Source organism: Lepidochelys olivacea, assembly GCF_965140295.1.
Source record: "Lepidochelys olivacea isolate rLepOli2 genome assembly, chromosome: 22".
NCBI classification, from domain to species: domain Eukaryota; kingdom Metazoa; phylum Chordata; order Testudines; family Cheloniidae; genus Lepidochelys; species Lepidochelys olivacea.
The window spans coordinates 6,192,653-6,215,455 of NC_140432.1; the positions used below are offsets into that span (position 1 = coordinate 6,192,653).

At 46.6% G+C, this 22,803-nt stretch overlaps 1 protein-coding gene across 2 annotated transcripts in view; it reads left to right on the plus strand.

Moving 5' to 3' along the window:
• Positions 1 to 20,633, plus strand: part of DCPS (decapping enzyme, scavenger) — a gene marked incomplete at its 5' end in the record, with an annotated part of 63,477 nt that extends 42,844 nt beyond the window's left edge. The window contains 3 exons of one of the 2 annotated variants that reach the window (XM_084611931.1): positions 7,522 to 7,635; positions 15,762 to 15,872; positions 20,202 to 20,633. In XM_084611931.1, coding sequence (XP_084468057.1) covers positions 7,522 to 7,635; positions 15,762 to 15,872; positions 20,202 to 20,468 — 492 coding nt within the window. In that variant the 3' untranslated portion in view covers positions 20,469 to 20,633. Of the gene's footprint in view, positions 1 to 7,521; positions 7,636 to 15,761; positions 15,873 to 16,270; positions 16,450 to 20,201 lie in introns of those variants that run through there. The other variant, XM_084611932.1, reaches the window with a different exon arrangement.
• Positions 20,634 to 22,803: the final 2,170 nt, after the last annotated feature.

Sequence of the window (22,803 nt, forward strand, 5' to 3'; positions counted from 1 at the left end):
GCACAGAGGGAGGAAGTGACTTTCCCCAGGTCACACAGGAAGGCATTGGCAGAACAGAAATAGAACCCAGATCTCCTGGGTTGAAGCCAGGTACTATAACCACTGAACAACACTGCTGCAAGAGGCATCCCTAGATGCTGCGTTTCTGACAGTAGTACAGAGGCTAGAACCCCAGTGCAGTTGGGCAGACGGCTTCCTCCCTTCTGAGTGTGAGCTGAGGAATGCCAGAGTCTCAATCCCCACACAGCACAAAGATAACCTACCAGGTCTGCCTTTCACAAACATCTGTCCCCACATCCACAAGCTTCCTACTCTGCCTTCAGTTCCTGTCCTCTTCCTTTTCCTCAGCAGGAGGCTAGGCACCTCCAAATACTGCTGTCCTTCGACAGTAGTGTCCCAGTAGGAGGCATTCCTCTGCACTGTCTAGGGCCCTGTATCCCTTCTGAGAAGCAGGGTCTTGTCAGACAAAAAGCCAAATAACATAAGTGGAGCTGTAAAGGATGGTGTAGTTGCTGAGAGGAGAAATGTGAATGGCCAGAACAAGTCATTAAAGTTCTTAAATCAGCAAGCAGAGGCTCCAGCTTTGAAGATAAGCACAACCCCCTGGTTCTGCACTTAAGTTGAGCTGGAAATCCTGGTGGGTTACCTCAGCTCTCAAACTAGTGCTGGTTCTCCCACGCCTCCCCAGTAGCTACTCCATACTCCCAGAGTTCCTCCAAGGGTATGGACCTTCCGGCTTGTAGTTTCCCCCTTTTTGGGATCTACGCAACATTTGAGTAAGTAACACGCACTCTGCAAAGGAATTTCTAAACACACACACTCTCTCTCTCTAAGATGGCACAAGAGAGATACAGATCTATGGGAAAAATAACACATACATGCAAATCCCTGCCTCAGTTTCCTCCCCAATCCAAGAGCCTGTTAACATTTGATCAGTGGCTTTTTGGTGAATGTCTTTTCAGGGGGTGCAGGATTCCTCCTCTTCTCCTACTTAACCTTATCTGCTTCTGGCTCTGGCCTTGCTCCAGGAAGTCCTTTTTATAAAGTTCCAGTCTCCTTTGTCAGATGACCATCCTGCGCTGCTTTAGGCCCTCCTCAGTTGATCCATTGCTTGGTTACAAGCCTATCAGGTGAAACAGGTTCTCCTGGGCAGTGACCAGCTCATTGTTTTGGAATCTTTTGTCTCAATGAAAGATCATCCATGTTAATAGCTTTCCTTTTTTAGCTCTCTGCTAGGTATAGGAATTTCTCCTGACTCCACCTTGGAGGTTCCAGCACAAGATGTAAGGTAAAAGGCAAATGTGTAGGCATGGTGTGGTCTTACAATCAAAATGGCATTCACAAAACAAAATGGAGTTTGCAGATTGATTTAGGCCATGTCTGCACTTGAGCAGTGTAGCTATATCAATATACTATCCTGGAAGAGCGCTCCTGTGTGGACGCAATTTATACCAGGCGCTTGGGTCTGTTTAGCTTATCCCAGTCCGCATGAATGAAATAAGCTATACTGTGAAAAGCACAGGAAGTAGTATTGGCTTTTGCCAGCACAGCTGTGTTCGACAGGGATCCCCCCTCCTCACACTCTATGTAGCTGGACTGGCCGATGTTTGTCACGTGCCATAGATTCACGCAGGGTTATTAAACTGACCCAGAGGCTTTTCTTCTTCTGACAGTCTCGTAGAAAGCATGTGCACAGTATAAGGGTATGAAAGATGCCCTATAGAGCCCCAAATTGCATCTGTTGCCTTAAGCTCTGCAGTTCTGAAGTGGGGAGTGGCCGGCTTACTTGAAAGGTGACATTAGAATGGCACTAACAGTGGGGTCTAGTCTCCAAGGTTGCAGGCCAGTTTCTCTTGCTGTCATACGGGTTAATCGGCATTGGGAGACCAATGTAATGGATCTGTCTGAGCATGTATCCCTTGCTCCTCACTGTGGTATTGGAATGCCTTAGGCACTTGTGTTATTAAACCGCTGAAGGGTTTCATTTTGAAATGATCCCATTCTTTGACGGACTAACGCAATGCAGCAGTAGGATGGGATCGGCTTACCAGGACCCCAATCTAAAGGCAGTGTTTGGTGGTCATTTAAAACTGGTGACTGGGGATGTGAAGACTCCTGGCATCTGTACTCAGCTCTGCTGTTGACTCCCTGTGGTTAAAACAGGTGCCAAGGTCTAGACTTGGGCATGCCATTGTGTTAACTTCTTTGGAATGGGCCCAGAGAGTCAATGGTGTTAACACAACCCCCACGATACAACATAACAGTTAAAGTTGGTTCAGGGTTTCAAGTACAGCGACCTTGACCTGCGCAGTCCCATGGCAAAATCACCATTAAAAATCTTTTAAACTTTTTATTAAAGGTACAGAAAAAGAAGGAGGGGGAGGGATAGCTCAGTGGTTTGAGCATTGGCCTGCTAAACCCAGGGTTGTGAGTTCAATCCTTGAGGGGGCCATTTAGGGATGTGGGGCAAAAATTGGGGATTTGTCCTGCTTTGAGCAGGGGGTTGGACTAGATGACCTCCTGAGGTCCCTTCCAATCCTGATATCCTATGATAAGGAAAAACTGTTACTGAAATGTAAAGTTATTAAATAAGGCTTTCCTTTTAACCAATAGCTCTTACTCCCTTTCCCTTCAGCTGTAAGGAATTTTTATAAGGGAAACCCCCCCTGTCTTGACAGTCAGTTAAATGGTATCAAAGATGGTGAAAACTGTCCTTTTCAGGAGGGAAAAAGAGACGTTCGCTGAGCTGGCCCGGTGCTGTTTTTGCTGTTGTTGTTAAAGTCTAATCCTGCTTCCTTTAAGATGAAACGAGACGAACACACACACAAAGGGAAAGAAATGCATAGCAAAGGTAGAAAATGCAGCTTCTGTCTGTGAAGCTCTCAATTACAGCCTCACTGCTGGAGGAACACAGGTACAGCATATGGGTCTTCTCAACCACTCCAAGATCTGGGAAACTTGTACCAGCCTCAGACTATGTAGGCATTACTTGTAGTTGCCTTTCCAGTAACAGGCGCAGAGCATTGCAAAATATGCAGCTTTGGCTGGCTAAGCCAGACACTTGTTAAACAGGAGGCAAAAAAGAGAGCGATTGGAAAGAGAAGAAATAAAGCAAAGGAAAATGACACATGAAAGAGCAGGTGACAAGCAGGATCCGGAGTCTCTCATGCCAGGTGGTGTTTGGGATTTAGCTGGAGCCGTTGGAGGTGGCAGTGATCCCTGGGTCGCTGTCTCTGGCCCAGTTGGGTCAAGAAACTTTTCAGGATCAGGATGATGAAGGTCCAGTAGTGTCACGGGGCCCCAGGAGTTGCTGGGGGTGGCAGCCATGATGCCAGACCTCGCTTCGTTTGGTTCACCTGTTTGCAAGCAGCCTCTAGGATTTTTTAAGGCCCTGAAAAAGGAATGGTGGGAAGAATAGCCCATCCCCTCATTATTTTGTCCAATTTCCATACACAACAAATTTTGGTCCATTGGTTTCTGGTCCCCCACTCCTTCTGTGTACCAGATGTGATCTTAATGCAGTCCTTGAGTTATAACAGCAAACCTTTTTGTTTGGACTAATGGAGTTTCCTTTTTGTACTTTTCTCCAGCAACAATTGTTATCGTGACTAGAACGGTGATTTTATAAACTTGTAGCCATTTATCCACAGCTGGGCTCACAATTGGGGTAGGCCTGTCAGGCCCCAATTATTACAACAGTGCTATTCCCAGCTCTCACTTGCTCTCAGTCTTGGGAGGTCCCGTTTCGTCCTCTATAAAATGTGGATAATGCCTCACTGGTAGAAGTTGAGATGCTGGTGACGAGATCTATGGTCCTTGTATAAAACACAATAGAAGGGCATGGTGATATCTCCTTTGCTAGGGTCTCAGATTATTTTTTAGCTCCCTATTCTCAGTAAGGTGGCTGCTCAGCTGTAGTTGTGAGGAGTTACTGTTTTTGAATGCAGTTCACATTTTGTAAACCATGGAATTAGCCCCATGGTGTGTTGGCTGGGAACTGGGAGGAAGGATGGGGCTCAGCAGATACCACCATGTGTCCATGATCAATTTCCTGGGACTGCAGGGAACCTCAGGCCTTGGTGGATCATAGGACTTGAAGGGACCTCAAAAGGTCTTCTAGTCCAGTCCTCTACACTCAAGGCAGGACTATGTAAAAGTAGACCATCCCTGACACGTGTTTGTCTAACCAGTTCTTAAAAAACTCCAATGATGGAGATTCCACAACCTCCCTTAGATAATTTGTTCCAGTGCTTAGCTACGATGACAGGAAATTTTTTCTAATGTCCAACCTAAACCTCCATGGCTGCAATTTGAGCCCATTGTTTCTTGTCCTGTCTTCAGAGGTTAATGAGAACAATTTTTTCCCCTCCTCCTTGTAACAACCTTTTATGTACTTGAAAACTGTTACCATGTGTAGTTCCCCCGCCCCCCGTCTTCTCTGCTCTAGACTAAACAAACTCAATGTTTTCAATATTTTCTCATAGGTCATGTTTTCTAGACCTTTAATCATTTTTGTTGCTATCCTCTGGACTTTTTCCAATTTGTCCGCATCATTCCTGAAATCTGGCACCCAGAACTGGGCACAGTACTCCAGTTGAGGCCTTACCAGTGCAGAGAAGAATGGAAGAATTACTTCTCATGTTTTGCTTACAGCAGTCCTGCTAATACAGCCCAGAATGATGTTTGCTTTTCTTGCAAGCATTACACTGTTGACTCATATTTAGCTTGTGATCCATTATAACCGCCAGATCCCTTTCCGCAGTACTCCTTCCTAGGCAATTATTTCCCATTTTGTATGTGTGCAATTGATTGTTCCTTCCTAAGTGGAGTACTCTGCAATTCATAGAATCATAAAAGATTAGGGTTGGATGAGACCTCAGGAGGTCATCTAATCCAACCCCCTGCTCAAAGCAGGACCAACCCCAACTAAATCATCCCAGCCAGGGCTTTCTCAAGCCTGGCCTTAAAAACCTCTTTGTCCTTGCTGATTTCATCCTATTTACTTCTGAACATTTCTCCAGTGTATTCAGGTCATTTTGAATTTTAATCCTATCCTCCAAAGCACTTGCAACCCCTCCCAGCTTGGTATAATCTGCAAACTTTATACGTGGACTCTCTATGCCATCCAAATAATTGATGAAGATATTGACCAGTCCCAGGACCGATCCCTGCAGGACCCCATTCAATATGCCCTCCTGGACTGTGAACCCCTGATAACTACTCTTTGGGAATGGTTTTCCAACCAGTTATACACCCACCTTCTAGTAGCTCCATCTAGGCTATATTTCCCTAGTTTGTTTATGAAGTCATGCGAGACTGTATCAAAAGCCATTGTAGTGTGGTGAGACTCACTGGTGCAGCACCTCCTGCTGGTCATCTGGGAATTAGCTCTTTCCAGCTTTCGGAGCACCCTCTGCAGGCCCGTGTCTTGCCTGCTGCTGGCCCTGTGTCCCTCCCGGACCCCAGTGCCCCTTTCCGTTGGGGTTCTGCCCCAGCAGTACCCCCACTCTGGGTCTCCCCTCCCAGGGGAACCCCCAACCCTCTAAACCCACCTTGCCTCAGTGGCTACTGCCAGTTGTCATTCAGCCCCCCTTTCCCTGGGGCAGACTGCAGTCTGTAAAAGAGTCCACTGGCAAGAGGGTAGGACCTGCTGCCTTTGCCTATTCCCAGGCTGCCCCTCTGCAGCCCCAGTACCTTTCTGGGCCTTTACCAGTCTGGAGCTCCCCTGCTCCCTTTGCCCTTCCCCAGCACTGCTCTGCTCTGCTCTGCTTAAGGTCCCTCACTCTCAGGCAGCTAGCCCTTCCTACTCCAGGGCTAGAGTGAGACTCTTCAGCTTCTGGCCCACAGCCCTCTTATAAGGGCCAGTTGTGGACTGATTGGGGTGTGGCCCCAGCAGTGTCTGCTTCCCCCAATCAACCTAGCTGTTCCCAGCCATGCTCTCCAAGGCTGCTTTTAACCCCTTCAGGACTGGAGTGGGGTGGCCGCCCCGCTGCACCATGCTGAAGTCAAGATCCCTGCTTCGCTCGCTCTGCCTCTGAGCTGAATCTTGCTGTGATGAGATCCCAGCTCCCTTTTTAAAGAACCGTTCTTATTACAGATTATTTACTGAAGGTGTCAGGTACAAGCAAAACCACCACGGAGTCATTTAGCAAAACACAGCACGTGCACACGTACCATATTGCAAACCTCCTGAAAGAGAAATTAATGGGAATGACCATGGCATAAAACGTTGACCATGGATATTAGCACTAACAGAACCTGTCTGCCCTGTGAAACTGACCGTGTTAAAGCATGGTGGCTTAGCGTGGGGGAAGACCAGCTGTGTTATAACCATTTGGTATAGCCTGGGCGGATGGATCACAATTTGTTCAAAGCCAGGGCGAATGCACTTTTTTTTTTTTAACCTGGTTATAAAATAGGTTGGTCTAGCCACACAGGCAGGAGCAAACCATATTCTAACACACAGCATGTTCTGTGGCAACTGGCAGTCTTTTGAATTATTATTGTGGTAGCCCCCAATCAGAATCAGAGCCCCATTGTGTTACATGCTGTAAAACACATAGTAAGAGAAGAGTGCCTGTTCCAAACACCTTGGAGTACGTCTACACAGCAAAGGCTCATGGGGCTCGGCCTGAGGGGCTGTTTCATTGCTGCAGGTTCCTAGAGCCTGGGCTCCTGCCCGAACCCAGAAGTCTACATTGCAATGAAACAGCCCCAAAGGCCAACCCCCGCAAGCCCAAGTTGGCTAGAATGAGCCAGCCACGGGTGTCTAGTTGCTGTGTAGACATACCCTTAGTCTCATTGAATACCCTAGATAAACTCTTCCCAGCCACGTTAAACAGCTGTGCTTCAGCAATAGCTGTTTCACAGCATCAGTGATCCTGTCAGGGATAGTTCTTTCCAAGCTCTCTCACGCAGGAATGTAGATTTGCTATACTGGATTAAACCATCTAAGTCTAGTATCACATCTCCAGCAGTGGTCAATACTTAATAGAATCATAGAAAAGAAGGGCTAGAAGTGACTTCAGCGGGTCATCTAATCCATTCCCTTGTGCTGAGGCAGGACCAAGTAAACCTAGACCATCCATGGCAGGTTTTTGTCTAATCTGTCCTTAAAAACCTCTAGTGGGGTGATTCCATGACCTCCCTAGGTAACCTGTTCTAACTATCCTTACAGTTAGAATGTTTGTTTTTCCTTACATCTAACCTAAATCTCCCTCAATGGTTCAGAGGAAAGCAAAAATCTCCCATAACTCATCCAGTCAATTGTGCAATTCTGTACGTATGTGAAAAATTCCCTCCTGATCTCTCTAGTGATCAGCTGATGGCCTGGATCATATTTGATTATTTCATGGATCATTAACTACAAATGTTATTGGCCATAAAATTATTTGGTTCTTTTTAAAATCCAAGTGCGGCTTCCATTTGCAGTGAGTCAGAATTAATCTAAGATCTTGAGGTGAAGGATGCAGCGCTTGTTTGTTTTGCTGTCTTTATAAACTGCGTATTTCTTTCTTCCAGTGGGTGTATAATATCCTGGAGAAGAAGGCTGAGGCTGATCGAATAATCCACGAAAACCCTGATTCTTCCAATGGTTTCATTCTCATTCCAGATTTTAAGTGGAATCAGAAACAGGTTAGCTTCTCATTTGATCCTCTAGCTCTTTAAAGGGACAATGCCTGTTTCGAAGTTACACACAAGAAGCCTCCTTAGCTGTATTTTTAACAACACTTGAAATTATTAAAACTGCTGGTTGAAAAATTAAATATACTGTTATCGTTAATGGTGTTGTTAGTTAATTATGTATCATTTATGTAACACTACATTTCACTCTGCTTGACAATGAGAACAGACTGGCCAGTTTCACTTTTGTTTAGTGACTTACTAGTAAACTTCTGGTTCTTGTGCACCTATCCAAACATTGCCAGGGCATGTTTAAAGCCAAAGTTATTTGTTTTTCCTGACAAATTTCTATTGACTTTTAGATTTTGTGAAACCTCATTTTTGTAATCCTAAATATTAGACATAAATCAACCTGACAGTGTCCCTTTTAATTGATGCAATTAACTTTCCTTCTTTCTAGAGTGTTTAACTATTTGCATTTGCATCAAGGTTACTGTCATAGCTTGTATCACACAGTCATCTCATAAGCAACTACTTAACTACTGGAATGAATACTCTTTCTTCTGCACATCTTGACATTCACAGACCTTAGTCCAGCCTATAATCTTAAACGTAGTGGTTCTTAACTCACATTTTTTGCTCTTATACCAAATATGCTTAATGTGGTACTTTTGTGGTCTAAAAACTGCAAGACCTGGGACCAAATAAATGGAGTTTAAGCCCTAAAGCTCAAAATAACAAGGTTGCAGTCCTGGCTGCATATAAATCATTGGCAAAACTCCCATTCATTTCAGTGGAGCCAGGATTTTGCCTTGGGTTTCTGATCCTCAGAATATTTAACTAGGCTAAATTGGGGAAGGCTTTCTGTTGTTCCACTTTATTAAATATATGCACCAGGACTGAAAGTAACTCATGAGCACTCTGAGTTAATGCTGCAAAATAACTTTATACTCTTATATTCAAGTGTGATCCAGCAAATAGTGCACCAGACTGGGAGTCAGGAGATCCTATTTCTGACTTCTTCACTGAGTTGCTGTGCAACATTGGGCAAAACACTTAATCTTTTTGTCTTGGTCTTCACCATCTGTAAAATGAGAATAGTGATACTTATCCAACTTTGACAAGTGCTTTGAGATCTCAGGATGAAAAGTGCTATTTATAATTAAGGGTTTCAGAGTAACAGCCGTGTTAGTCTGTATTCGCAAAAAGAAAAGGAGTACTTGTGGCACCTTAGAGACTAACCAATTTATTTGAGCATGAGCTCATGCTCAAATAAATTGGTTAGTCTCTAAGGTGCCACAAGTATTCCTTTTCTTTTTATTTATAATTAACCATCCCTCCCTCCCCTGGTGAAAATATTTTCATCTAGGAATTCCGAAAAGCATGAATTCTAGTTCTCTAGAACGGAAACATGTGACTCCAGCCAGGATTAGAAGTGCTGATATGAGTTCTTCTACAGCAGTGGTTTTCAACCAGGGGTCCAGGACCTCCTAGGGGGCCTTGAGCAGGTTTCAGAGGGGCCTCCAATCAAGGCCAGCATTAGAGTTGCTGGGGCCCAGAGCAGAAAGCCGAAGCCCCACCGCATGGGGCTGAAGCCCAGGTCCCTGAGCCCCGCCACCCGGGGCTGAAGCCTGAGCAATGTAGCTTTGTTGGGGGGGCCCTGTCGCATGGGGCCCCAGGCAGTTGCCCTTCTTGCTACTCCCTAATGCCGACTCTGGCTTTTATATGCAGAAAGCCAGTTACTGTGGGACAGGTGCGCCGCGGGCTTTTATAGCATGTGGGGGGGGGCCTCAGAAAGAAGAAGGTTGAGAACCTCTGCTCTAGAGAAATTAGTTTGTCAGCATCATTGGAACCAGTTCAGATATTTAGGCCAGGTGATACCTAGGTTGTATTGTTTTCCTTGTTTCCTGCTCCTTTGTTTAAAAAACCAAGCAGAAGGCCAAGCAGTGTGAGCCCTTCCATTTCATTGCCAAATACTGGCAGGCGTAAAATACCGCTTGTTCCCACAGGTCTCCACTGTCTTTAAAACTATGGGATACTCTGTTTGGTTTCTTTAATGCAAATTCTGTCTTCTGGCCTCTGCTCTTTTCAGACGCTAGAAAGGGGAATGAGAGCTGTTAGAAAGCTTGAGGCTAGTTCAGGACGTTGGACCCTTTCTGCTCAGTGATCTGCACGTATGGAAATTGTCGGTAACAGAGTAGCTGCTGAGATTTAAAAACCCATAGAATATGTGTAAAGGCTGCCTTAGTTAATGATTCACTGAGGCAACAAAAAGATCAAGGAAGCTGTTTAGACTCCATCTCCAGTATCTAGATCCCCCCAGGATTCATAGCCGCTCCCCGCAGCTGAGAGCCCGTCCAGGAAGAGCGATGAACACTGTCTTTGGCCCTGTATGAACCAGGGATTGGTCCCTGGCTGTGAATGGCTTTGAACAAGTACAGGGCCATTTGGAGTCAGGTTCATCCCATGTGTATTGGTGCCTTAGGCAAGCCATTTTTTTCTTGCCTTTCCTCGCTACTGCACTACCTCCCAGGGCCTTCAAAGTGGACACCTCATAATGTCCGCTCCCTTGGTTCCCCGAGGGCCAGTTTCCACCTGCTTTCCCCTCACTAGAGCACTTGTGTTCTCACTTGCTTTCTGCCCAGTTGGACAGCCTCCTCCTAATGCACATTTTGGGGATGAGCTCCAAAAGTGCTTGGGCTTCCGGCCCCCCCGCTTTTATTTAAAATTGGGGATAACACTTGCCTGCCTTGCATGGGGTATTGTGAAGTTTAGTTTCATTAATGTCTGCAAGACACCTGGGGATCCTTGGATGGAAGTCGCTCTAGCATTGCAAATTGCCCTCAAATTCTTAGGACACTGTTGGCATTAGACAAATAATAAATTATTTTATTTTGAGACAATGCAGCTTCAACAGGGACATCCCCTAAGAAGTGGGAGGAAAAGAATAGAGTCAGGACAAAGAAAACACGCATCATAGAGCCTTTTGTACAGACTTCAGTGCATGCATGCTCTCTTGCAGTCAGCAGGTTACATATGCAGTTCATAGTCTTGCCCCCAGAAAGAGCAGAATTTTGAACTTCAGATCAGGTGACTTGTGGGAAGTTCAGGGATGTGCAGTCAGGAGAGAATATCTAGGGGAAGATAGAGACCCGGTGTAAATAAATTACAGTCTGAAAAACACCGAACGAGTTGGAGTCCAGTGCATCTCGAGTCCTACAAGGAGTATATCGCATTAAACTTGCTATCTGTCATAACAACCATTTCAGCAGTGATCCTTCAAAGCACTCATCTGTTCTGAACTGTCTGATTTTGATTCATCCGATCAGCACACTCGGCAGGCTCCATCCCAGAGCCTTAGGCCACTAGATTAAATTACGTCATCTCTACATGGCTCCCAAGCTGTCAAAGCATCTCTTGGGCTAGGACTTAGAAGCCTGCTCAGCAGGGTCCTGTTCCGCTAACGTAGCCCTTTAATTGAGGATGACGCACGGGTGGATTTTAATTATTTCAGGCTGGTGGATTGCAGCAGGAATTCTTGTTTGTTTGTTTGTTTTTACTCTTTGAAATTGTTCTGAATGTCGGTGACCTCAATAAAGTGAACAGAAGGAGCTAGCGTTCCTCGCTGTCAAAATGTGAAATCTGCACAATCTTTCTTCTTTTCTTTTTTTTTCCCCTCCCCACGTAAATAATGCAATGGAGGTGCATTTCCCCTCTTGCTGGATATCTACAACTATGATTTCAGGCTTCAGCATCTGCAAGGCTAGAGTCTTCCAAAACATTGCATGCTCTGTGTGTAAAGAGAAGACTGGAGCTGTTTGTGCAGTGTACATATTGCATGACCTTTTCCCACAATGTGGGCATGCAGTGTGCTGGCTATTGCTCTGCTGGAGAGAATTAGACCTGCCCAGTTGTGTGTAATTGTATCTTTCTCTAGCAGCTGGGGACCCACAGAGTTTATAAGCCTTAGTATGATTACAGATAATGGGCAGGTTCCATGGTTAAGGCATTTGGACTTTACGCAGGTTGAGTTCTCTCCTAGCTGACATCTATAAAGCCTAAGGAGTCATAGGGCCAGTTTCTTAATGGTTCCGCTGCATTGACTTCAGTGAGACCACACTGGTTGGCCACAGCATGCTCTGTAAAGGATGGTTACAGACTCCGTGTGGCCACTGATTTATTACACATGTCTGCATGATTATCTTCGCTCTGACCACTCACCAAGGGCGGCAAGTGGGCAGAGCTACAGACCTCCCTGTGTAATTGTACCTTTCAAATTGAAATTGTGGGTGAAGTTCTGTTCCAGCCCAGTGATGTCAGGGAAATGGGAATTCCCACATGGACAAGCTGAGTTTTCCAAGTATTTGAACTAGTGAAGGAAGTGTCTCTAATTATCCACTTCAGCTGCTGAGGTTTGGATTAGAAGGCTCTTCTCCAGGATCACCAGGCCATATATAATGGGAGTAAATTGATACCTAGGAAATACAGTAGTTGTTTTTTTGGCTTGCATGGAGGAATGCGTTTTAGTTAAACATGCTGCTAAAAGCATGTTTGAGATCTCTCTAACCATTCACTTCTTCTCAAACCCACAAGAGCCCTGAGGCGTTGCCTGAAATGTTTTACATTACATCATCCAGAGCCTTTTTAGCAATAGGCTTATTTATTTCAAACAGCAACATACAGATGTTGTTCTAAGGAGAAGAGAGAGATTTGCTTTGTGTCTGTAGTCCAGGTCCAATAGGGATCCCAGGGTGATTTTAATAAGCCTCAATAATATTCTGTCTTGTCTAGGAGCTATAAAGTGAACCCACTGAGCTAACTAGGTCAGCCTGAGAATGATAAATAAATGTAGAGAAATGAAAATCACTTTGTGCCTTGGAAACGAAAAGATGTGATTGGAAGTGTCATGCTTTGGGTGTCTGAGCAGGCATCCTGAGAGCCATATTCTCAAATAAACTGCTCTTTCAGAATAGCCAGGTGGAATTATTTTAACAGCGAAAAGGCAGAGAGGCTCTTAGATATCTAAATTATTTGTTCTATACACACATGTGGTGACCGTACCTTAGAGAGTAGCTGACTCAGTACAAGGAGCACAAGCTCTAGAACCCTACAGAAAGGGAATGTTTGCATACATGAAGGATTACACTTTGGAAGCATTGGGCAGCTGATAGAATGTGCTACAAAAGCTGTGTTGTGTAAAGCTTTGTCATCCCATGGCAGAAAACATGCAGAATATAGACGGAGTTTTAGGTATGGCTCTATATGGGCCCCCAATTTCAGCTGCGGTCTCACGAGGCTGCTGGAATACAAATAATAATTAATAATAGTATGTATGTATGTTCTGACAAATCAGAACTTTATAACTGATTTTATGACCAGTACAGCCCTTGAAACTCAATAAGAATCTTGAGAGAACATCTGTGTATGTGCGTTACCCAGTATGTAATACCTAGCCAAAAAGATTTTTGTTTCTTTCCATTTATAATGACCTGTGTCCATAAGGGCGATCAAATGTTTGTTTCACCAAGTACCTTGGGCAATGCTGGAAGCCTGGCTGATCAAATTCTGTAGATGAGATGTAGCTCACTACACTGGTATTGTGAATTGACTCATTAATTCTTGAGAGATGAGTTATTTCAAGAACCAGAGTGATTGGAAACTGGCCCAATTTGTAATATTCAAGCAGAAACACATGAGACCTTTCCATTTTGAAATAAAAAGTTACGCTTTTGTCCTTTTGAATTCTTAGAAAAATCTCCTTAACATCTGTTCAGGGGGACACTGCTCTCTTGTCCTGCAGAGAGACAATGCTTCGAGCAAATGGCTGGGAATCTAGGCTCCTGACTTCTATTTCCAGTTCTCCCATTGCCTCACTCTGGCTTTGGGCAAGTCTGTGTCTCGTTTTACCCAGCTGTAAAATGGGAGTCATCCTGACACTCTATATCTCGGGGGAACACCCTGCACCCCCATGTTCATCCTTATGTATGATTGTGTGGTATCCAGTGCAAAGTTTATTATGTCGTGTGTCTTCGGAAGGCTCATGATGCACCGAGCAGTGTTGCTATAATGATGTTATAGTTGTAATTTCATGTATATAGTTATGAGGCTGAAAATGTGTCCTCATGGCTTAAAAGAAGCCCAGGCAAAACTCGCCAGGAACAGAGGGGCAGTTTACATCTCATCAGGCATGTATGAGACAAATCCAGCCCAGCCTCACAGAACTGGGGTTTGGTCCTGCTTTGAGCAGGGGATTGGACTAGATGACCTCTTGAGGTCCCTTCCAACCCTGATATTCTATGATTCTATGAACAAAGGACACTGGCCTAGGCAGCAACAAAGGATCTGTTGGGCTCTCGAGTGAGTCACCCCCTTTCCTTGGCCAGTTTGGGACTGACCCTGAAGGGGGAGCAAAGCCAAGAGAGAAAAAAAGAACATGATAAAAGGGAGAGACGTTTGCCATGCTCTTCCTCTCTCTTCCACCTCCATCTACAGACATCACCACCCAGCGACTGAAGCGCTGATGAAAGGGGAGAGCATGGCTGAAAGGCAACCAGTCAGCCCAGAGGTGGGCAAACTATGGCCCGCAGGCCACATCCGGCCTGTGGGACTATCCTGCCCAGCCCTTGAGCTCCCCACCGGGGAGACTAGCCCCTGGCCCCTCCCCTGCTGTCACGCCGCCACGCAGGCAGCGCTCTGTGCAACGGGGCCACGCACTCCTGCAGGGCAGCATGGCAGCATGTCTGGTCCGGCTGGGCGGCGCGGCTGCCAGACATGCTTCTCTGAGGGGCATGGTAAGGGGGCCGGGGTGAGGCGTCCTGGGGGGCAGTCAGGGAGCAGAGGGTGGTTGGATAGGTGTGGGAGTCCCAGGGGGCCTGTCGGGGCGGTTGGATGGGGTGGAGGTTCGGGGCGGGGGAAGTCAGGGGACAGCGAGCGGGGGAGGGTTGGATAGGCCTGGGAGTCCCGGGGGGCCTGTCAGGGGCAGGGGTGTGGATAGGGGTCAGGGCAGTCGGGGGGGGGGGGTTGGATGGGGGATGGGGCCCCGGAAGCGGGCAGTTGGGGGGGGTCCCGGGAGGGGGGCGGTCAGGGGACAAGGAGCAGGGGGGTTGGATGGGTGGGGAGTTCTGAGGTGGGCAGTCGGGGGGTGGGAACTGGGAGGGGGCGGATGGGGGTGGGGGACAGGCTGTTTGGGGAGGCACAGTCTTCCCTACCGGGCCTTCCATACAGTTTTGCAACCCCAATGTGGCCCTTGGGACACTGCAAGATGGAGGTTCCTAGGGTTATGTCTGGGACTGGAGATATTGACTAGTGTCATTTGGTTGCAAGTAGCTGGGAGCAGCTTACATGCCAGAGGCTGCGCGTGAACAGCCTGGGAGTGGGGGTTCTCACAGCAGAGCAGGGTAAGGCTGGCTCCCAGAGTCAAGGATTGGAGTGACCTAGCAGATCACCGGTCCAGATAACACCAGAGGGGAACGTCACAATCGTAGCACTGTCTTCCTCACAGAGATGTGGGACTTGATATTAACATTCTAAAACTGATTATGAGATACTCATGTAAAAGGTGCTTTAAAAGCAGTAAGTGTCACTGTGAAAGGTGATTCAATTTGCTAATTCATTTAAGCATATTAGCAACAGGAAAGTATGAATATTCAAGGCCAAAGAGAGATTTGTCGAAGGACGGAAGAAGAGAGAAGACGTGATCATAAAGATTTGATCCTACATCACTATATCATATTTAGGTTTTATTTAGCTGCTCCATTTACCATAACAAAGGTGTCAGCGGAACTGGCCAAACGATGCGGGGGGAATTGCAAAGACATTATTTACTGATTGGGGGAAAATGTTGATTAATGGTATCTGACCAAGTATAGAACTGGCTCAACAGTGAGGGAAACTCCATTCACAAAGAAATCATTCCCCAGTATATGGGGGGGAAGATCTCTAGTATCCTGTTTCACAGATACTATTCAGCCCAATCTAGGTGGCAGTGCAATGGATGACAACAGTCCGTATCAATACGGGGCAAGACCCCTCTCATAGCTGCACTAGTATAGTTATATTTTCCGTGAAGCTCTAAGACCTAGAATCTCCAGCTGCTTTTAATGTTATATTTTGGTGGTAACAAGGTCCTGTCTCTGCAGCTAGATGACCTGTACTTGATAGCCATCTGCCACCGTCGGGAGATAAAGTCACTGCGAGACCTCACCGCTGAGCACCTGCCTTTGCTGAGGAACATCTTGCAAGAAGGAAAGGTGGGTGTTATGTCACTTATCTATCCGGCTTCTTATGGCCCTCATCACCTTAGTATATAAGCACCCACCAGGGTCTCTGTTTTACTTGTGGAAGATCAGTTTGGGAACTGCCTCGTTTCCCATTAGCAGGGAATAGCAGCCAACTTCACCCTGCTGATGCTGGCTTCCCGCTAGTGAGGTTTTAGGGAATCGACCTGGGCTGTCATGACAGCTGTTTGCTCAGGGAGCAGACTGGAAAGTGTCTGGATATGCCACAATCTCTCCGCATGGGGTTTTGTCTGGAGTGTTTCATACCCACCAGCCTACGCATTCTGGGCCTGCATTTACAGTTTCGTCCTCCAGCCGCTCCTATTCTGCTGGGGACAGTAATTTGATTATGATTAATTTTCTGCTATCAGATGTCACTGAGAAAACAAGAGGTAACTCTTTCTGTGAGACCAGATGTTGGAAATGGGGTCCCCATAGCAGCTGTTACCCAAATGGAAACACAGAGTGGAGGAAATGGCTTAGAAGTGTAAGGATCCAGTTTGAAAGAGCTCTGCCTTTACTGCATACCTGGCATGTTTCTTCCTACCCCAGAGGTGGCTGCAATTCCAGTGATACTGAGTGCTGTTTGTGAAGCTCTTGGGGATGAAAATTGTAGGTAAATATTAATTTATGCATGAATGTGGAAGCCCTGCTGGACACCACCTAAGGCCTGTTGTGTCACTGTATATGACGTGCCTGGTGGTGCTTCTGTACTAGAGGGAGAAACTGCAAAGGAAAAAGATAAAATCTAAGTGTGATCCAAGATTTATTCACTAGAGGCCAGATGAGTTACAGTGGCCCTGCTTGAACTTCAAGCAGTAATAAGGGCTCTGTGCGTAGGAAAGTAACATGTCTCTGTAGGGCCATGGGAAGCATTTTCTGGTTTTCTCTCGTCAATCTCCCTGCTCCCGTTGGACATAAGCAGGGAGTCTTCATTGTCTTGCCATCCTGCTTTCCCTCCTGAGGTCACAGCACAGAGCTCCAAAGGCTAATGTGCTCTTCCGTAGCTTTACCAGTGTCCTCCTCGTGGGACAACCCAATCTGCAATTCCCAGTTCTGTGAACATGACCCAAGAATAGGAAAAAGGTTCCTCCAGCTTCAGAATTGGAGCCAGGACAAGGATTCTCCATGGCAGACTAGTGCATTTCTTATGCAGGGATGATGAGTTTTGATGACAGCAGCTCATCCTACAGTGGACTTGGCTCAAACTCTTGGTAGTCTGTCTCAAGGCCTAGAGCAGCAGCGTCCATCTTCACTGAATTCAGCCTCCCACCTGATTATTGTCTCTTGGCTTCCATGTCACTGTATTAGTTGGCCCTATGGAACAGCCATGGAGAGACGATGGATGTAACCCTGGCTGTGACATTACCCATTCTTTGGAGCAGAATCTTGGCACCTGGGCTTGAAGCACTAAAGTCTGAACACACAGTCTGACTTGGAATTGGGATTTTTAGCCAGACTTTAGCCAGATTTTTAGCCAACTTCACCCCTTCTCGCAAAGCCAGTCAATCCTTCATTGAGACTGTTTTTAGCATGTGCTGTATGAGACTCCTCTTCCATTCCTTTCCAACGCTGTAACTATAACTGCCCTGGCTTGAGCCACTAGCTCTGGCTGATGGGTGGGCCCATCGGAGAAAGCTCACTGCTGCTCTGCAGATTGCTGAACTCAAGGGTGGCTGCAAGATATGAAACTCCTGGCTCTAGAGAGGAAAATAGGATGGTAGTGGTTAGAGCAGGGGACGGGGAGTCAGGACAACGCGGTTCTATTCCTTTTTGCCACTCACTTGTGTGATCATGGGCTTCCCCTCTCTGAGCCTCAGCTTTCCCATGTGCAACAGGGGGATAATACCTACTTTGCCAGGGTCTGACAGATGCACTAGGTAATATGTGAAGTGCTTAGAAGAATTGGGAAACATGCCTTAGAGTCTATTTAGCTTACCAAAGGAAAAGTGAAGGAGTGACATGATCTCACAGTCTGTAAGTACCTACATGGGGGCAGAAATTTGATGATGGGCTCTTCAATCTATCAGACAAAGGTCTAACAAGATCCAGTGCCTGGCTGGAAGTTGAAGCCAGACAGATTCAGACTAGAATTAAGATACAGATTCTTAAGTGAAGGTAACTAACCACTGGAACTACTCACCAAGGGTTGTGGTAGATTATTCTGTCACGGGGTGTTTTTTAATCAAGTCTGTGTCGTACTGGAGGTCGGACTAGATGATTCCGGGGTCCCTTCTGGCCTTGGAATCTCTGAATACAAAGTGCTGTAGAGGTGCTAAGCATTATGACCATGAAACTGCCCACTGGAGTTGGGGGGCAGTCACTCTCCTGAGTCACGCAGGAGGTTTGTCCCCTGCATTAATAACTTGCTTCTAAATTCATGCCCATTTTTCAGCTCCTGATGATCTTTCTAGGCCCATGATATAGCATGTTCAGTAACAGGGACTTGAGCTTTTTCCCCTTCATTGCACTGGAAATTCAGGAAGTAATTGCATCAGGGAAAGCAGAGATTAATTAAAAGATGGGGTGAGGAATCTTAGCGTTCCCAACCAGCACACGAGCGCAGCATGTTGGAAGGTCCCTGACAAGTTCACTGTCGCTGTTTCTAGCTTTAATTACACCGACTGGTAACAGGATCCTGTAACTCACCCAGCAAACTGGAGCGATAAGTCTGGAATGGAGAACAACAAAAGCTGACAGGATGCACTCTTAAGGGTAAACATGCTGGGTGTGTTGTCCAGCCCCCACAACAAACAGGCCTCATTATGGAGGTAGTTAATGGGAAGGAGGCAGCCGTCTGCTCTGCAAACCCCCGTTTCAGCAAATGGGCTTGTATGGGGGCAGCTCTGGGTCTGTCTCACTGGTGGCCCTGCGGGGACAGACTCAAGGGACTTCAGTAGCATGGCTCCAGATTTATACTAGCGGAGCTGAGATCAGAATCTGGCCTATCATTACCTCTCTCCCTGTGCTGGGGGAGGTGCTGAGCTAGCATGCTTTGCTTTCCTGCCCATGAGGATGTGTCCCGCACATATGGGCCTGGTGATTTGGGATCCCTGCTGGGGCAGGCATCTGCCTTGGAGAATAAATTTATGAGGGGACATGTGCCACTAGGCTCAGCTATGTGCGTGGGGTGGTGGCCAAAACTACTCCCACCTCTGCTCCCACAGTGACCTTCAGATTAGTTGGAGAAACAGTAACCTACCCTCCCTTTCCCCCTGCTCCTCTCTATGTGGTGCCGGGATGCTTTTCCCCACAGCAGACACCATCTCCTCCCTTTCCACCTCCCCTCCCTCCCCCCACTTGCTCGCCTCTTGCCGCCCAGCTTGTATTTTAAACATTAGATAACGGCTCAGATGCTCAGACATCATCACAGCCTTGACATCTGCTTTCATAAATCCTTTCTGGTAGAGCCCATGCAGTAAGCTCTCATCTCAGTCTGTTTTTACAGCTCTTTCTGTAATGTTTTCACTGCATGGTATGTCTGAACCTAAAGTAGTTCTCCACCCATTTAAATTCTTCTGCAGGCATGTACCTAATGGCCAGTGAGCTTGGCTGGTAATAGGCTTTTGGGCAGGGCTTGGGAGTCTGTTCCCCCCTTTCCTGCCTCTCTAATAAAGCTTTAGTGTGCAGCTGGCCTCTGTCTGCACTGGGTTAGAATTCTCAAAGAGACACTAGCGGTGGATTTACAGCTGGGCGGACTGTCGGCCAAGCATCTAGTATTGCGTGACCCTGTCCATCAATTTGCTTCTGCAGGAATCTGAGAAGGGGAAAATATGTAAAAACGTTGGAGAACAAGTGTGTAACCAAAACCTCGTCTTCTGTCATTCTCAGACAAGACCTAGAACTGAGGGCTTGATCCCTCATAGTCATTACAGGTCCCATGGCACTTTTTGTAAAGCAGGAGTATTAATCCTGTTGTCCTGGCTAAATTCCAGTCGAGTAATTGCATTCTGCTACCTAAATCTTATCCCCCATCCCCTTGCCGTTTCAGCTAGTATTCTGCACTTTCTGTTCTAAATGATCCACAGCATCACTATGAACTCAGCTTTTATATTCCACCTCACAAGTTACTGTATTTCAGCAATTCCTTTGTACAATTTGGAAATTGTATATTTTGAGATCTTTGGATGAAAGGAGAAGTAGTACTGATGTCCCTTGATGTTAATTCACCATCACAAGAGACTGGGCTAGGTCATCGGATTTACCAGTGTGCTTCTATCCAGTCCTCTGCCCTTGGATATGATGCTAAAACTTTTCAGTGTATTATTTGGGAGATTAAATTCTCTACCCTTTCTTCCCCAGGAAGCCATATTAAAGCGCTTTGGCGTGGCTGGCTCCCAGCTGCGGATTTACCTGCATTACCAGCCATCCTACTTCCACCTGCATGTGCATTTCACCGCTCTGAGCTACGATGCACCAGGCTGCTCAGTGGAGAGAGCTCACCTCCTGTCGGACGTTATTGACAATCTGGAGCTCGACCCCCAGTACTACCAGAAGCGTACACTGACCTTTGCCCTCCGGGCAGATGAAGCCTTGCTGAAGAAATTCCAGGAAGCAGGCAAAGCTTGAGATCCCAGGGACTGGAAGTGGGCTGCTTTTCTACCTTTTTACGTATGGATTATTTTTATTGTCTTTGACTTTTTTTAACTGAATTTTGTAAGGATTGGGATTGTGTTCCCATCACCGTAGTAACCGTTCCCTGCATTTCTATCAATAAAATGTTGTTTGAGCAGAGACTGTTCATCCATGTGTCCCATGGAATCATGTCCTCTGTGCTCTGCGGAAAGGTTCACCTAACTTCTATGACAAACTAGAAGCTGGTGGGCTGACTCACAGGGCAGTGGATCAAATAAAGCTCCCAACAGCAGCAGAATTTCAGTCCCTTTCTTCAGAGATGGTTTATTTCTGTAAACCAGATCCTGTTGTCCTGGTCCCTTTCCAGGTCCTTTCCCCTGACCCCAGAGTCACCTGCAGGGCTCTCTCCAGCAGAGGTGCTTTGTTGATCTTTAAGGACCATGTAACCTGTAGGCTATCACCTGATCCCTGGCCTCAGACCTATCACTTAGGATGTAGGCACCGGCTTCCTCCTTGCTCTGGGGGTGCCCAGTCCGCGCTCCGCCCCATGCCCCGTCCCCACTCCACTCCTTCCCCCAAATCCCCGCCCCCCTCTTCCTACCCAGTTCTGCCCCTTCCCCCAAGCTTGCTCCTCCCCCTCTTCCCAGAACCTCCTGCATGCCGTGGAGCAACTGATCACAGTGGGCGGAAGGCACTGGGAGCGGGGGGGAGGAGTTGATCGGCGGGGCTGCTGGCAGAGGGGAGACGCTGGGGGGAGTGGGGAAGCTGGCTGCCAGTGGGTGCTAAGCACTCACTAACTTTTTTCCATGGGTGCTCCAGCCCTGGAGGGGAGGGCTTGGCACCTGAGGAGCAGTTTGGGATCATGGAACAAACACATAAGTTGCTAATGTCTGCTAAAATAAGCAGCAATGCAATAGTTAACAGTGCTGACATTTAAATTGTCAACGGTCGGTTTCAGAGTTGTAGCTAACAGATAAATAGGGTGGTTCAGGTACGAAAGGTTTTCTTCACAACACCTTTTTAATGAAATCGCCTGCAAATGTTTGCAGCTGGTGAATGGCAGAATACTCGGGGACTTGCATGTCCAGAATGAAAATCTGAATGTAGCAAACCCAGTAGTCTGTGGGGAGGACAGGGCAACTTGCTACCAAGCGGCAGAGCTGTGGGAGGGTGGAATTGCCAACTCAAATCTCCTTCTGACTGCTACGGTAATTTCCTGCAATATCCAGGACAAACCTTATTGAAATAAGTATCTCAGGAGTTCTTGTACTAAAATTCAAGTGCTCACGAATTATAGTGAGATTGTATGTAACGTCTCTAGGAGGGCGACATGGCTCATGTCAACTCTGGGAAGTGTTATGAGCTTCAGCGAACTCTTTTAAACAATGTGCCAGGTAAGAGTGCACTTCTGGTTCAGTGGGTTTCCTAGAAAATACTTGGGAGGAGGGGGAAGGCAGCTTCTCACCTCTGGACCCAGCCTTCTGAAGCTACGCCCTGAGGAGCAACCCATCGTCTGCTGATCACCTGTTCCCCAAGGCCCCACCTGTTGAAAGGAATGACAGAGCTGTGGGGGTGCTTATTCTGGGCTAACAGCTGCTCCCAAGTTGTGACCACAGAAAAATCCCTTGGTGGAGTTTGAAGAACTGTTCACCTGCCAGAACCCTTGCTGAAGTTGGGCTCATCATGTGTGTAGGTTCTTTTATTGTTTCAATATGTTTTCTCTGTAATGCTTTTATTTTAAGCTTTTCTAGCTCGTTATGGATCCCCTGCCATTCAGCCCCCAGTGTCTACTCACCCTCTAGCTCTCTGAACTAGCAGTGCTGTGAATGACAGTGCTCTCACTTCCTGATTTATTAAGGCCCTATCTACACACACACACACTGTACGGCTTAACTGTACTGGAATAGTTTACTGGCACAACCCTTGCCACCTGTTTGGATGCAGAGATACCAGTCTAAAGGTGCTTATTCTGCTATCATTTATTTCCATACTGGAAGGAAACAAGCTATACCAGTATAAGGCATCTTTATGCCAGTATAACTGCAGTACAACTTTTCACTAAAAACAGTTACAGGTCTGGTCTATTCAGATTTTGAACGGGTATAAGCCAGAGAGGGCAAAGCCATTCACACAATCTTGTTAAACTTTTCTTCCACGTGCGACTCCAGACTTGGTTCTGACCAGTCCAATTCTGATCATTGCTTCCAGCATCCTGAAAATTCCCTCCTGCGGTTCCAGTTGGATGCGGTATTTTAATTCTCTTCCTGTCGCAATTAGCATTGCAGTGTGCTGTTAAACAGCTGCACTGTTCCCACCCAGCAGTGGCTGC